We start from the raw sequence: 16,627 nt of genomic DNA on the forward strand, positions 1-16,627 counted from the left end.
GGATGCCTGATTTAGCAGTGAACTGAGACCTTGGGACCTGAGTTTACAATTAGGCTGTTAACGCTGAGGCTTTTTTCCTGCCCGTGTCTCATCTCACAGGCACATGTGCTGGGTGCTTGGCTGTGTAAAAAGGATGTGCTATTCCCAGGGGTAATTAAAGGCATCTACAACTGTTGACAGGATCTAAGCCCAGAGTGGTAAACATAGCAGCTGGGATCTGGCAAGAGCCAGGGCTTTGAATGGAGTATTACACTTGATCAAACCCCTGAGAATCACTGGCTTTAGGCCACTCCTGCTTTTGTTGATTAGAAAGGTGAAGTTTGAGAAGGGAATAAGAGCACAGGATCCCCAGCTTGATCCCACAAAACCTTATTGTTCGTGGGGAAGGGCACTGGGAAGAATGGGGAGTTAGGTTTGCAGTTCAATCATAAAATCATGATTTACAAAGGGCCTCGTTCCCCAGATGCCCATCAGCTTCCTTGTCAACTTCTGCCACCTTTTGTGTCCCCCCAGCCCTTGGTGAGCAGATGATGCAAGGCTTGCACAGCTGCACTCACCTGTGTGGAGGGAGGGAGGGAAGGAGGGGGAGAGAGAACTCTGGGATTCCACCCTCATTTTTTAGGACTGATGAGAGAGAAGCCCTGAGCTGCACCAAGAGGTGCTTCACTCCCTGCTCTTGAGGAGTGGTAAACACTTTGCTCTGTGGTAAGAGGTAACACTGGGAGAAAGAGCACCAGGCTGGGTTCAGCTCCTGGCACGGAGCTTGTTTATCCTGTTAGCTCTATCTCTCAGAGCATCGTTCACTCTGTCCCCAGACACATGCTCTTATGATAATTTCTGTAATTCTATTAGCTTGGAGGAAATAGGCTTTACTGTCCATTTGATTTTATTTCTTTTTTTTTTTTTTTTTCTTTTCTTTTTCCAGAGAACTCAGCTGCTTGGTCTTTTAACTTAACCCTTTGTGGATACTTCTGTCTTTGCCTTTCCAGGACCTTGACACTAAATGCCTTGCCTTTCTGCTTCCTTGCTGTAAGCAGCATTATAACTGAGATTTCTGTCTGTTCTTTTTACTCCCAGCTAGAAATGAGTTAAAGCTTCAAAGATAACATCATAAACTCGTGTTCCCCAGAAGTCAGTGCTTAACCTGGATAATTTGGAAACATCTGATCTGCACAGGAAGCAAAGAGCCATTGCATCAAGAGACACAGGTACTTCAGCTTAATTTGCCTCGTTACTGGAGTTTTCAGTGGTGTTTATGTGGCACAGCTGTTCTGTTTCCAACATCCCATGCTGGAGTTGCTGGTGAAATCAGCTCGGGATTGTGGTAGGATTATTTTTATGGCTAAGGGAGAGTGATGTGATGAGAACACGTCACCATGACTGCATTGCAGAACTCCACAGAAGGAGAATTTGTCTGGGTAGGGGGAAGCTGGTCCACCCAAGAAGATCTGCAGAAACCAACTATGCAGCCTTTGCTTTTTAATAAACACGCTCAGGTAGCGACTCAGGTAATGAAGGAAAGAATATTTTCTCACCTTTGCTGGGGTATTGATGGTCCCTCTTTAACAATCCAACATTGCTGTTGTTCCCAGTTTGCTGTGGCTGCAGGGGTGCAGAAACAGTCCCAAATCAATGCACCTGGATGCAGGTGGTACATGTGTGTGGTGGCAGCATTTCTCCATGTTCTGATGGAAGGCAGGATTGGTCAGCATTAAAAAGTTTTGTTATTCATGTAAGAGTTGGACTTGATGATCCTCGTGGGTCCCTTCCAACTCAGAATATCTTGTGAAATCTGTAATGGTAGGGAATGGGGAAAGAGCCAACAGAGGCTTTTCCTCACTGGTAGGGAAGCAGACTGGTTGCACACTGCTATCAAAAAACATTTTTAGTGTAAAATACATTTTGAACATCCACTTTTCCTTTTTTAATGAAAACTATTGTGGTAACCCCCCTGAAAAGTGGAAATGTTGAAGTTTTGTTTGGTAAATGGGGATATTATTCCTATTTACCTGCAAGGCGACATTTATGATGTTTCCTTTTCTCCAGAGACCTTTTATTTTTGAAATTTTGCCAGGAAAACCAAAGTGGAAAACCCTGTCATTCTTTGAGAAGTCAAACTGGGAACAGTGCTATGTATTACGCAGGTGGAGCTGCTGAGGGTTAGGTGAAAATAGTATTTACCACTTTGAAATCACAGCTTTTCAGGAGGTCAGATTTTTCAGGATTTCAGGACTTGGGGTGAAATTTTTCAGTGTGAAGATTGAAATCTGTGGATTGAATTATTTCTGGGAATGTTACACCATAGACTGGTGGTTTCCAAGAAGGTATTTAGGAGAGGTTACATCGTTTTGGTCGTGATTAAAGGAGGAGCTCACGGAAAGCAGCGGAGCCGTTCCCTGGCTGAGGAGCTGTGTTCCGCAGGGATCTCCCCGGGGCCAGCCGTGTGCCTTTGGAAAGCTTTTTCTGGCTTTGTCAAGTCTGAGGCCTTCATCTGCCTGCGCTCTGTGCTAGCTGAGCTGCCAAATCCTGTCTCCAAGTTTTGTGTGTGCTGAGGGTAATGCAGCTGAAGGCTGTGGTTCCAGAGCCAAGTGCTCTCGCTGCTCATGAGGAGAAGCCAGCTCTGAGCTGGGAGCACCGGGGCTCAGGCAGTGAGGGGAGGATGAAGGAGTGGAGGAGTAAAGTTTGGTGAGAGGGTGAGGTGGGGACAGAGCCAGCAGTGCTGTTGGTGCTGGTGGAAATGGCAGAGAGAGGGGTCTCTGCTCTGCACAGGTGTCATCTGGAGGGACTGCAGGCTTGGTGAATCTTTGGTCTCTTGGGAGGGTGAGTCCCCCCCCTTCTGCCCTGAAGGAATGTGCAGTGTCTCTCACAGCGTTTAATCTGTGCTGCCTCTTTCAGATTCACTGGGCAGGGTTATTTTGATCTTTAAAGGGCCTTCACCTTTCCACTGTCTGCACAGCGCTGGCAGCTGCTCTGCCTTCCCTGTGGCTTCTCTGTCAGCAGAAGAAGCTGTTTAGCAGCTGGGGATGTGTATTTACCTGTGCTTGTGCTATAACCTAACACAGAGGATTATACATATTATATATATATATATAAAACCTGCACTGGGAGGGTACCCCTCTGCTCCCAGGGGCTGCCTGTGCCCCATCTCCTCTCACAGCTGTTGGTTCAGTTGCCTGCAGAGAAAGAACTCTGCTCTCTAGGTCTGAAAAGGAGAAGGAAACATTTAAGGCAGGGAAAGCAAGTTTGACTTTACCCCACCCACCAGTCACCCCGGGAGTGTCCAGAACAGGTAATGTCTGGGGAGGTGGCCAGGACAGTGTGCCCGGCTGTGAGAGCAGGATGTGGCAGCTTGGCTGATCACAGGGTGTACCTGCACCAGGAGGGCTGTCCTGCAGTGACCCACCACCTGCTGCCCTGCCTGTGATGGATACAGTCACAGTGCTGAGAGGAAGGGGATTGGAAGGCAGGGTGACAATCTGACAACCCTTCCTTCTTCTAACACATGAGCTCAGGGAGCATCACCCAGCCCACTTGTGGTGCTTTTTCACCCTGTCCTTCCCAGACTGCTGGGCCCCAGGCCGTGCTGAAGTGTTCAGGCCCTGGGGAGATGCAGCTCAGTTTGGATGAAGGCAAATCGATCTGGAACTCTTGTCACCTGTGACTTGTTGAACACAGGGTTTAGGTGTCAGCTGGTGCTCCCCTGGGACAGGTGAGCCTCAAATCCCCTTCCCAAGTAGCAGAGGATTTTACCAGTTTGTTCTCCAGTCATTAGTTGTGCTGATCAATGGTGGTACAATCGTTGTGTCCTGACAACACCCCAAGGAAAAGCTGAGGTTAGCCAGGAGCCCACCTCTCTTCTTGCAGGTTCCCTGGAACAAACTGGGGTGGGATTGTCCTGTGATGGGAGTCTGGAGCCTCCACCTGTCCTTTGCCCAAGCCTTTGAGGCTCCACATGCCTTAAGTGCTTCCTTAACTAATTTGCTGAGGATTAGACTTAAATCCACATTAAAATCTCCCCAGAAAAACACCCAGGTCTGTGTGTTCTCAGGTGTCTTCTCATTCTTGTTGCCTTCTCCAGTTGCTGTCCTGAGCTCTCAGCCTGAGTCATTAAAGTGTATTTGAGCCCCCAGAGACATGAGCTGTTAAAGCTGCAGGAACATTTGAGGACCAAATCTAAATAAAGGAAAAATTCATGTTTTATTTGTATTTCGTCAATGACCAGAGTATTAGCCAGGGGTTTGTTTATCATCCATTAATTTGGCCGTTGTTGATGGATCAGCTGTCGGGGATGGCAAGGTGAGAACCCTTGCCAGTGGTTACCTCAGAAGTGTGTTTTCGTTTCTAGGTTCAGGTTGAAGTATCAAACCCACTTGTAAAGTTCTTTATAAAATCAGACACAAATTGTTTTGATGCATTTGAAGGAAATAGATTTCACAGCAATACCTTCTTTGAAACAGGGAAATTGCAGTATTTGAAGGAAAGAAAAGATCCTTCCTAAGGCAATGTGTTTAAAATATAGTAGTAATAATAACAATAATAACAATAATAATAATAAGCCAGGATGGCATGTTGTACAGTAAAAGCCTTTTTCTGTAATATTCAGCCAAGATATCACCAGAAGTACTGGACTCACTGGAAAAAGTGTTTAGTTTTCTGCTTGTTTGGGGTATTTTTTTTTCTTATCACAGAAAGTCAAGTTCTACTTTCCTTTTCCCCACCCTAAGGGATGTAGATGTAAGTGCAACTCACTTGGCATCTCTGTGGATTTAACAGAGGGGAACTGAGAGTAGAATGGGACCCGACACTTGTGTAAATATTGCCAGTTTTAAATGACAGCTCTAAGGGTTCGTGGCAGCAGTGTGGTTTTGAAAAAGGGGTTGCAGAAATAACCCAACAGTCCCCAGGACACAAACAAGGACAAATATCCAGAGGAACAGCCTGTCCACTACCATGGCAACATACTTCCAATCTTCAATGACCTGCAAGAAAAAGCCAGTTAAAGATATTAGCAATTTGCCATATTATTTTCGTCTCCCTCTTGCTAATGCTGAGTTTCTGTTTATGAAAATGAAAGGAAAGAGATCTCAAGGTTCAGGGAATAAACTGACTTTAGGCTTGGTAAGGGATTTTTCTCTTACAAGCATTCTGAGCAGTGGAGAAGAACACAGTGAATATTTTTTAGCTTTCTTGGATGCATCAGGTCCTGGTGCTGCCTGGTGGAAGCCAATCCTGAAGGACCCACAGTTTAATCCCATTAAGGATTTTTTTTTCCCTTTAATTTTGGTTTGCAGATGCTGTTTATCTCAGTGGGCAAAAATAGATGGTGTTTACTGCTGTTAAACAAGATTAACTTCAGAATTCTTTTCTTATCAGCAGTCATCTTAATCAGGGGTTTTAATGCATATTAATACTGTTGCTTTTATTAAAACCCCTTTTTTGCCTTGCATGTGCTGTCTGGGAAAGCCACAGCCTTAGATTTTGTCTCAAACTGAAGTGACTGTCAGGCTGCTACTGTAAAAGGGGAATACATCAACCTCCATTTGTATCTCAGGGATGTTTTTTCCTCCCTCATCGATTCCAGTTACATGTGGGACATCCTCACATCGATGACTTTACTTGTCAATTGTCTCACCTCTTCTATTAGATTACTACATATTTTTTCCTTCAGTGCACACTTTTAATTTCCACTGCTGCTGATGGAAATGGAACTCTTCTGAAATCAGACTCTATGAATGGACATGAACAGTTGTTATCAGACCGTGGTGGTGAGGGAAGGAAGCAGAGAAGAAAATTATGAATCTAGAAAAACAATGTGTAATATTGGAGGGTCGTATGTGAAAAGCTTTAAATGAAGTTTTAATGTATAAAACACCCTTGAAAATTGGTCTTACTATCAGTTGCAAGCTTTGCACGTCCTTTGGTGTGCAACACATTCTTGCAAGAATTTCTGAGCTGTTAGAAGCCTTTTTTCTGCTCTGTGAAATCTGCTGCTGCTCAGCCGGCTCCAGTGTTTACGAGCTCGTGTCTCATGTTAATGGCTGAACTTCTTTATTTATATTGACAGTAATTTCAGCTAATAGAAAACATGAACTACTCAGCAGCATGCTCCTCAAGGGACTTCTGCAGGATCAGAAACCAGACTGTATTTAATCTGCTTGTTTGAGGGAGGGGGGGAGCACAAGAGGGATGAAGAACCCGCAGTCTGAGTGGGATCTGGGTCAGAGAGAGGACACTAGTGGGTATGAAGAGGGTTCTTCCCACCCATGGGTGCCTGTCTGAGCAAAACTGTGAGCCATCTGACTTTTCCAAGCATTGTTCCCAGGGTATTATCTCAGCTCTAGTGTTCCAGCTGGTTCCCTGTGAGCAGGGCAAGTGACCTGGGCAGCAGCAGCACTGCTTAAATGTGGATAAAGTATTTCTCATAACCATTAATGAGTCTGATTTAACTCAGATGGAAGAAGTATCAGCTCTGCTGGCTTTATGATTTTCATCCTACCCATCGTGTTTGCCATCTCTAGGCAGGTGTCTGACCCAGAGAGGGTGTTTGCAAAAGCCTTTGTAAATTCTACTAAATCCTGCTGTGTCCAGCCAGGGAAATAAATGCTGGAGCTGCAGGTACAGTTTCTGGTTAACCTGGCCTGGCCATGGGTTGAATCACAGTCTTATTGAATACAATGGAGAAAAATAGTCTTTTTCTAACCTGGAACGTTGTTTTCTTCCCCTGCCAAGCACTACTGGAATGTGACAACACAGCTTTTTCAAGGGTGTTTCATGACTTCCTGAGCAATCAACAAACTCTCTTTGTAGAAAGAGCCATGTTACTTGTCTGGAGAGTATTTGCAGTTACCAAATGGCTCTTCATTAAGTTCTTTAATGGCAAGAATTATTTCCTCTTACAGGCTATTATCTAGAATCTCTCTGAAAACCTGAGAGTTCAAATATGCTTTCTGGGGAAGAGCATGTTAAAGAGGAGGACAGGAGATGAAGCTTGGAAAGATGGGGATGATTTCTCACTTTTACTTACACTCTGGTCGTTGTCATCACTTTTCATGTGCTCTGCTATAAAACTGACTCCATCAATTGCTTCTTGGACTTCAGGAGAAAATTTCGTGCCTGTTCTCAACCTGAAATCTCGGTGACTGCTGACACTGTCAAGTGTCTCAGAGACTTTCACATCATATTTTCTGGCAGGGGCTGTGTTCAAAAAATAGGTGGAGTTCTTGTAGAAGTCAACTGGCTCCACACAGGGGTGCTCTGCTTTTGCCTTTTTGCAGTGGCAGGGCTTTTGCCGTGGGGGATTGTTCTGTGGGCGCTTCATGAACAGGTAGGCCGGGAGCTTTTCCAGGAAAACCACCTTGACCCAGGGGGGCATCGTGTGGGTGCTCGGAGACCGGTGGTGGACGTTGAGCACACAGACACTGGTAACTATGGAGAAGGTCACGAGTACCATGGTAAACATGAGGTACTTCCCCATCAGTGGCACGTCGAGAGACGTGGGAGGGACGATTTTGGAGATGAGCAGCAAGAACACAGTCAGGGCGAGCAGCACGGAGATGCACAAGGTCATTTTCTCCCCGCAGTCCGAGGGCAGGTAGAACACCAGGATGGCTAAGGACGTGATCAGCACGCAGGGAATGATGAGATTGATGGTGTAAAAAAGAGGTTTCCTTTTAATAATGAAGTCATACGTCACATCGACGTAACTGGGGTCCAGAGGATTTACAGTCCTCCTTCCTGGCAGCGCCACGATGTCCCACTCCCCGCTGGGCGTGAAGTCGTCCATGCTGGCCATGGAAGTTTTGAGCACCATATCAATTTCCGTGTGGTCGTAAGTCCACGACCTGAACTTGAGGGTGCAGTTCTGCTGATCGAAGGGGAAGTGCTTGACTTCGATCTTGCAGGCGCTCTTGTAAATGGCCGGTGGCAGCCAGCGGATGCTCCCGTTGTTCTTCACGATGGCGTTTGTGTACAGCGAGACCTCGTACGTGCCGTCCGCGCTGAGGAGCGAGGAGGGGACAGAGGAGGGAGGGAATGAAACACTCCGAGGAAAAAACGCAGCTCAGAACAGAAGAGCTCTTTATAAAATTATTATGAAGTAATAAATGTACACCTCCGTTTCTCCCAGGGAAAATCAAAGTACTTTGTAAATGTTTGCTGGAGTAACTACAGCTCCCTACGTCTCTGAAGGCTGGGTGAAAATGAGATCATCCCACGTGAAAATGGAGGTGCCTTTGATCTGGAACACAGCCACTGCTAAGAGAGCAGAGCACACTCCTAAATGGCTTGGACGAGGAAATAAGGATGAGCAGCATTACTTAGAAAGGCAGGGAGAGTGTGGGCAGAGGAAATGTAATTATATGGTTTATAATTTAGGACATCACTCCAGTTAATGTTTACTCATTACAAAACCAGAACAGACAAGCCACAGTGTTCTCAGTGACCACAAACAATTTTGGCTTTGTGTCTCTTCCAGCTGCTGAACTTCCACCAGGGGAGTCTTCTATGCTATGATGGGCCCTTTAATTCAGGGAGGAGATCATTATCCCTCAGTGGTCAGTGCTCCTGGGCAAACAGCTCAGGGCTGTTGAACCTATTAAATATCCTGAGGTGGTATCCTTGCTTGCTGACCAGACATCATGGAAAATAGGGTTATTTCAGTGCTAAGGCTGATTTTTTTCTCGGCAGGGAAGTGCTACGAGCATCCAAGGCTTGGCACACGTGGAGCTGTTCTCCGGGTCAGTAAGGTTTGGCTCTGGAAAGGGCTCACCTTGGTGAGGTTCTGAGTGCCTGGCACTGAGCTGAGACCCCTGCAGATAATTCACGCAGGCAGTGGAACTACCAGATGCAGAAGTGAGGGGGGTTGTTACTTCACTGCCAGTGAACAGCTATTTTTTGGTAAATCAGTAGTACCTTAGTTCTCCCATATCTGTGTCTCCCCCAGTTAGCTTTACTGCCAGACAGTGTGCTGGGCACACTCTGGAGCTGGGAATATGTTGGTTTTTGTGCTGACTGCCCCATCTGAGCTGTGGGACAGAGGCTGGGCTGCTGGTGCTGCCCAGACAGAGCTGTGGGCAGGGGGATGTGCTTTGTGTTTGCCTCGGCACTCACCGATGCCCGTGAAACTCTGCTGCTCCAGCAGCAGTGAATTACAGGGGCTCGTCCTTCATCTACAATTTCATCTCAAATTTCAATTTGAAGCTTTGTACTGATGCAAATATCCCATATGGGGAGGCTTCTTCGCCTACATCTAAGAAACCTTTTATAACTGTTTCTTTCTATTCTGACAGATCATTAAATGGTATCACTGTTGGGGAGTAGCAGAAGGAAGCAGAGGTCAGGGACACAATTTACCAGAACAGGCTTTGAGCAGGCAGTACATCCTAATCCACTGGCTGAATTATTTTGTGACTAATACACTAGTTTTAAGTGTTCATCAAATCTGATTTCCAGTAGTAGGATTCCAAGGACTTAACTCATATATTTATATATAAATTTCCTGGGTTTCCCATCTGTATATGTTCATAAGTCATCATCCGTTTGTGAATTCATTGGTTTTCAAAGTATCATGAAATTATAAATTTTGATTATTCCCCCCCCCAAAAAAAAATTATATCATCCACTTCAAGGCTTTGCTAGAGACTTAAACCAAAGCAAAACGAAATTGTCAGCTACTAAAATTATCTTTGAGGCCAGTACCCCAGTCAGATACAGTTAATGTGATCAAAGAGTTACAAAGTTCAGCTCTGTCCTTTTATCAGACCTATCTTGGTTGTTTCTGGCTCTTGTTTCTCTGGGCTAAAATTTTGAGCATTGTCTGCACAGACTACAGAAGTTGCACTTACTTGTTGTAAAGCACAATGTCTGGCAGCCAGATGTGCTTGGCAGGAATCCTCAGCATATTTATCCCTTCGTAGTCCGAGGGCTTCCAAGCCAGGCGATAATCAATCCACTCCTACGAGAAGAATTGCACAAGTAGGGATGGGGGTTTCCAGAGCAGCCCTAACAGAACGACCCTTTGATGGAGTGAAAGTGTTTGTGGTTTGCAAAGAGCACACGTCTCTGGGGGGGTTTGGTTACCTGGTTCAGCCAGACGTTCGTCGTCATGATCTGCTCCCGTTCGTTCTGCGGGGGAAAAACAGAGAGGAAAATTGGCCTCTCAAATATTCTGCTTTATTGCAGCAACGAGGTTTATTCAGTGGGGTTTTGAGCACATCTCCAACTGTGCAGCAAGGTTTTGCTCAGTGAATTACAGGCATTTCTCTGCAGGTAAGATGGCCAGGCTTGTACACGTGCTGATGGTCAATAGTAACCCCACAAGTGTAGAGCTCCAAAAATGCCTTTTAACAAGAGCAGTTGTGGCAGGAGTGAGTGTGGCTATTGGGGAACAATAACCACCACCCCACCCCACTTTGATTTACAGAACAGAAAGTGCATTTGGCCACGGGGAGGGGCCTCCACGAGGTTGTGTGAGGTTGATGTAAGGTGTGCCATGTAAGCTCTCAGCTGGCAGGCTCTGTTCTGTGCAACTGCTGTCCCTCTGGAGAGCAGTCCAGAAGAGAAATCTCTCTGCAGCAGATTTGTCAGAAGGATTTCTGCAGGAAAACAAGCTAATTCTCCGATCCTCAAGATGCTTCAGATTGTTAAGAGCCTATAAAATACCTAATTTTGCCTTCTGCTTGAAGAGTGAGGATACAGAGGGATGGGGGCTGAGCTGTGCTGTTCTCAATCCCTGCCCATTCATCTGCTCTGTTTAGGCTGTTGATCACTGGGGATCTCTGGGACATCTTGCTTTTTATGCCCAGAAATCCTGAGGACACTGTGCCAGTGGGGGTAGTGCAGTGTCTGTGGCCAGGTGGAGTTCTCCAGGAGAGAGGAACACTCCTGGCAGAGTCACCTGCTGTACATGGCATTATATCCTGTGGTTAGATATGTACACACACAGGTTGGGTATTTATATACATATATATGTATATAAAATATATTATCTATCTATCATATCCAGCCTATATATATATATATATAAAACCCTAAATGCTCACCTCTCTTGGCAATGATGTGTTTGTGTCTTGGAAGAACATGCTAACCTTGTGGGTGAAAATGTCTTTCAGACACACTGAAGTAATTTTTATTGATTAGGAGGAGTTGCATACATGAGGATGGTTTTAACCATGTTAATAAGCTATTCCAGCCAGAACTAATGTGTTTTTTTTTTCTTTACAACATTCCACTGTTCTTTGCTTCTGTGCATGAGATTTTGATCTGACTTTGTCACTTGTTAACCAGTAAACTGTGGGTATGGGCTCTGCCTATTAATAGTATTATACAAATGAGAAAAGAGCAGGGACACTGTAACATGACTGTTAGAAATGAATTAAAAGTCATAGCCTAATTTGAACTTACCACACTGATGAGCTGTGCCAGGGAAACCTGCAGTTCTATGGAGACCAGCTGGGAGGAGTTGACAGCCGGTCGAATCAACTTGTTGTACCTGTCAGGGCTCAGGAGGTGGTTCATCAGCTTCTCTTCAGCGTCTGCTGCTGTGCTCCCTGTAAAGCATCGACAGGGTTAGAGAAGGGAGACCAAAGTGCCATGACAGAGGGGTCACAGAATCCCTGTGCCTCAGATCATCTCCATGAAACAATGAGGGCTTTTGGCTGTCCAAGCACTGCAGGCCTGTGTGAGCAGCAGGATGTGGTGCTTGCACCAGCATCTGTTCTGCTGAGGTCAAGTGTCTTTCACAGAGCAAAGCAGATCAACTGAGACCCTCTGGGTTTTTTCACAGTAACAGGTGAAGCTCAGATTGATATATTCTTGGGGGATTACACTTAGAGATAGACACCACCTTCTTAATAGCAGAGGAAGAATTATTCTATGATCCAAAGGCAGGGGGTCCAGCTGTGACTTCTCTCTTTAGTGCTGTGGGAGACAAAGTTGCAGGTACAGGTATGAATTTAAAGACTGATTTAAATATGGAAAACCAGGGGATAAGCTGAAGGATGCCTGAAGATTTTTTAATGACTGGGGACTCTTTGGTAGCTACTGATGAATCTGTTTTGGAATTTGGAAACCCAAGGCAGTGTGTAAGCCTTAGTTTGTGTGGAAGCAAAACCTGATTTGTGGACTAGCACAAATACCGTAAATCTTAGATTGCCAAAGCTGGAGTTTAATGATTACAAAATACAATACCTGCAGGTTACTATCAAACAAGCCTGACATTCTCCATGGAGCAGAACAGCTTCTGGCACAACCCCAGAGGAGCTGAATCTGTTGTCATGTTCTTGAATGTGCTTTTTAAAGCCATTCTAGTGGACTTGTCAAACCACTATTGACCACATGGTAGTGCTGATGACTGAGGGCCTGGTAACATCCTGCCACCAGCACTGCCCCAGAGAGGTTGTGCTGTGTGTGGAGCTCTGTGATGGTGATGGACACAGGTGTTATTAAAACAGGTTCTAATCCAGTTGATACAATATTCTTCCATAAGAAAATTAGGATTCAGCACTAAATATTGCAGAAATGATGGTAGTGTCCCTACTGCATACTTGCTTCGTTATTCCCCAGAGCAATTCCAACAGTAAAAACCATTTTCCATGCAAGCATTTTAAATTTGTGGTACATTAGTTTGTTCTGTTTTTTTTTCAGGTTGGAGCATGTCCATGAGATCCAGAGAAAGGCAGGCATCCAAAGGCCAGGATCAAACAGGCACTCCAAGTTTGTGTGCATTTCTAGGAGGTGCCTGGGCTGGAAGTTGTTTAGGGTGAGCAAGTCTCTTGAAACTTGGTTCTTCTGGATCCCACTCAGGTTAAAAAAATACCCCAAGAACTTCTTGTTTCTGATCCAGTAAGAGAGGGAAGAGATGCAAAAGAGCTTTCACACCTGAGAACAGCTCTGTGGAAAGGCTGAGATGGAACACCAGGCCTGATTTCAATCCTTTAAGCCCAGCATGTGCTACGGCACTGGTAGCCCAAATTTTGGCACACGTGCTTAACCATAACACTGCTCTTCAGGATGGGCTTCCCAAGCACTTCCCAGGCCATTTGGGAAGACAAATTTGGATGAATGCATCTGTGTTGGTTGGGTCAGTTTGATTGTTTTGTTTTTTTTTTGATTCACACTTGCTCTGTGCTTCCCTGCAAGTTGTTACAAACACCCTTGGGTGCCATGTGATATTTTAATATTACAGTTATTCTCAATGCAAGCTGCCTAATCAAAAGCTTATCAAACTAGAGCTATGCTGATTCTTGCTCCAGATTCTGGCTTTTTCTCGTGCATTGCATTCAAGGAAGAGCTAAATTTGATATTGCAAAGAAAAGGGGGCCACATCCTGTGTTTTTTAGGGTAGATTAGAAGTCTTGTGGCAGCTAAAGAGAGAATATTGGTTGAAGTTGTTGTGTTGCGTGGTTTGGTGGGCTTTTATGTTGCCTTTGTTCGTTGGGTTTTTTTTAACAAACATTCCCACTGTTGCACAGGGAAGTGACACAAGCAGATGGCTATAATTTAAATATAAATCAGTTGTCATTTGGTCACTGAATGCTGCTAGCAAAGACAGTGAGTTCTTGTTTGAATTGGTAAATATATTTTCACTGTACTTCTGCCTTTGTCCATAAATATTCCAGCCCAGAGAGCATTTGCTAAACAGAGAGTAAGAAGAAGAAATTGCAGAATATTTGCAGGAAGCTAATTCTGGATTTGTAATTAGTTTTTCCCCTGAAATCTGCTTTTAGCAATCCCAGTTGTCTGGTCTGCAAATCAAACCAGGGTCGTCTGGTCTGCCTGTCTGATGAGAACAGCTCAGATTTCGAGGTACTGGCTCTCTTAATAAACTTGCTGCAGAATAATGCCAAACCACAACTGAATTCTAAATAATTGTTTGTTCAGCCATGAATCCCTTTAAGAAATCTGTTCTTCGTGAAGGAATTCCTGTCGGTGAATAATTCTCTGTAAAAGGGCATCCCACGCCGATCTTTAGAATTTAATAATCAGAATTAAAGGTCAAAGGGTCTCCTCCTCCCGTCCCTCAGCCGCCTGTGTCACACACCACTAGATGTCAGCCGTGCCCTGCCTCAGAGCCTGCCAAAATCGGGGGAAAGGGGAATCCAACTAAAAACGAGTGGTTCTCCTATCATTTTCATAATCTGCTTTCCATTAACAATCTACACATTAACCAGATGGCACCTGATGAAAACAAAACTACCGGGCATTCAGGTTCCTCTCAGTGTGCAGGAGCCAGGCACTGGAAACTCCTCTTTCTCCTCTCAGAGTTGGAGCAAATGAAAGTGCAGTTTCCCTCCAAATTGGTTTATTTTTGTTTTGTTTTGTTTTGTTTTCCCCAAATAGCAGTGATCACCGTAGATGCTGCAGAGGGGAGACTGATGCTTTCAGACAAAGGATGGTAACAACTTTAAGGAAGGAGTCCTAATCTGGGGCTGGAGTGGTTTTGTGCACTGAAAGCAGTGGTGGAGAGAACACACTGGGGTGGATCCTGAGCTGGGGAAATGATTTCAGCCTCTCTGAACACGCCACACATCTGCTCTGTGACAAGGGGAGCCCCAGAACTTGCAGTAACATTCTTCAGAAAGTTTGGTTTCTCTGTGGGAGTATGGCCATTAAAGGAAAATTGCTTCCAGTCTCCCAGCAGGAGAAACAAAACCACAGACGTCATTCTGGGCCGACTTTCCCTTTTACGTGGTCTGATTTAAATGCGTGACGTGGAGTAACTCATCCTGTGTGACGTTGTTTGTTTTCAGTGTAATGATAGATTGCTGGGAGTGATTTCCACAGAAAAGAAGCAAATACAGAAACACAGGCAAGTCCACTGTTATCACTAAATTTCAAAATTTAACACCAGACACGTTTCCTGTGTGGCCCTGGCTTCAGTTATTGTAATAAATGTCGAAATAGCATTTGTTTAGAAATGTTATTGTAGCATGTGTTGTCATTTCAGTTCTTTACTCTCTCACAAATCACTTCTGTGGACAATAGTGACATAGCAAATTCCTTTCTGTAATTAGTAAAGAGCAAGCAAGAAGCAGCAATGAGACAGTTCCATTATCTTCTCTAAAATTACTTTGTGCTGTTGGTTCTTTTCAGCATACTCTTGAGCAAAAAGATTTTCATGACCTGTCAGAACAACACCTGCTAAATTGGAATGCTTATTGTTCCAATGGAAGTAGCAGTGAATTTACTGTATTTTAAAGACTTTTAATTTTTTATGTTGCAATTAGTGAGAAAAAAAAAAAGGAAATAATAAAGGGTTTTATAAACTAAGAATCCAAAGTGGGTCCTCACTCTTCATTTGTTAGAAAGCAGATGTTTTATAAAGTTACCTTTCAGTGATTGAAGGAAAAAAAAAACAACTCTGGGATGATTAGGTAATAATGTGTGATCTTTGTCTTGGTTTGATTTCAGCCACTTTCTCTGAGAACACTTCACTGGAGTCTCTCCGTGGGAAGAAGCTCCCATGGTAAATGCACTATTTCCTGCTGCTGTCAGGCTGTTCATGTTGGCTAAAACACATGGAAGAAATCCTGATAGACCGAAGAAAATGTATGTTTGCTTTTTTCTAGCGTATATTTGTATATTACAACTCTAATTTAAACTATTTACGTGCTAATAACAATAATGAGGAAGGAGGAACTTCGCAAAATACAGGAACTTGAGCAAATAATTGTAGAGGGATGAGATCTGCCTTATTTATGGTTCATGGCTCATTTTTTTCACCCTCAGCACAATTATCTGCTTTTCCTATCACTGATGATCCTGGGAGCATCTAAAGGGATAACACTCAGTGATTATTATTGTCATCTCCTACAATCCTGTCATTTTACATCCCACGTAATTGTCTGTCCGTAGCCATCGCAGTGCATCTGCAGATCCCCAAAAAGCCCAAAACAACACTAAAATACTCAGTTTTTATGCCTCCTCTCAAAGTCTGCAAAACCTCCTGAGGTGGCAGCTCCGAATTGTTCTGGGAGCTTTTATCCCGGTCCTGCCTGCCGGCCCCCAGAGCTATTCCTGCTCCGAAAGAAAAGGTCACTTACCGTTCAGACAAAGGCAGCCCACTACAAACAGCAAGAGGGTGAACATTTTCCTCCTGGCAGTGACGGGCAGAGGTGGATTTCTGTCCGGGATGCACGAGGGAAGAGATGCAAAAGCAAACCTGAAATCTTGGAGGGACGGAACGCCTGGCAAAGAGACGGACGGGAGGAACCTGCCGGGAGCGCTCGGCAAAGTGGAGTTTTCGCCAGCAGAGCGGTCCCTCCCCCTTTGCAGCTGCTTAAAGAGCTTTGCGAAGAGGGGGAAAGCGCGGAAGGACAGGGAACAATGGGATAACGTGGGAAAAGAGGAAATGGAAGGGCAAGCTAAAAGGAAGGTGATGTGCAAAGCACAATTCTTGCTGCTAGATAACATTTAGAAGGCTTTCTGGTTAGTAAGTGCAATGGGTGGGAAGAGCTGGGTGGGAAGAGCTGGATGCAACTTTGTGCCACAAAAAACCTGCTAGGGAAAGACCTGTCGTAAATTAAAGCCCCAGCAGAGGGTAATTTTCTGTGGCAGGAGAGAAAGTTTATTGCCTGCTGCCAACCCTTTTCCACTCCAAGGCCCACACATCTGATCTCTTTAAAACAGA

At 44.7% G+C, this 16,627-nt stretch overlaps 1 protein-coding gene across 1 annotated transcript; it reads right to left on the reverse strand.

Annotated features, from left to right (window-relative positions):
• Nucleotides 1–4,251: 4,251 nt before the first annotated feature.
• Nucleotides 4,252–16,173, reverse strand: CHRNB4 (cholinergic receptor nicotinic beta 4 subunit). The gene is made up of 6 exons (XM_050309107.1): nt 16,041–16,173; nt 11,401–11,546; nt 10,078–10,122; nt 9,843–9,952; nt 7,025–7,997; nt 4,252–4,979 (listed from the first exon to the last, which is right to left on the reverse strand). The coding sequence occupies exons 1-6, from the start codon at nt 16,084–16,086 to the stop codon at nt 4,839–4,841; spliced, it is 1,461 nt and encodes a 486-aa protein (XP_050165064.1). The 5' UTR covers nt 16,087–16,173; the 3' UTR covers nt 4,252–4,838.
• Between the last annotated feature and the right edge of the window lie 454 nt (nt 16,174–16,627).

The sequence above is a fragment of the Myiozetetes cayanensis genome, unplaced genomic scaffold (genome assembly GCF_022539395.1).
Source record: "Myiozetetes cayanensis isolate MyiCay16 unplaced genomic scaffold, myiCay2020 scf14, whole genome shotgun sequence".
Taxonomy (NCBI): Eukaryota; Metazoa; Chordata; class Aves; order Passeriformes; family Tyrannidae; genus Myiozetetes; species Myiozetetes cayanensis.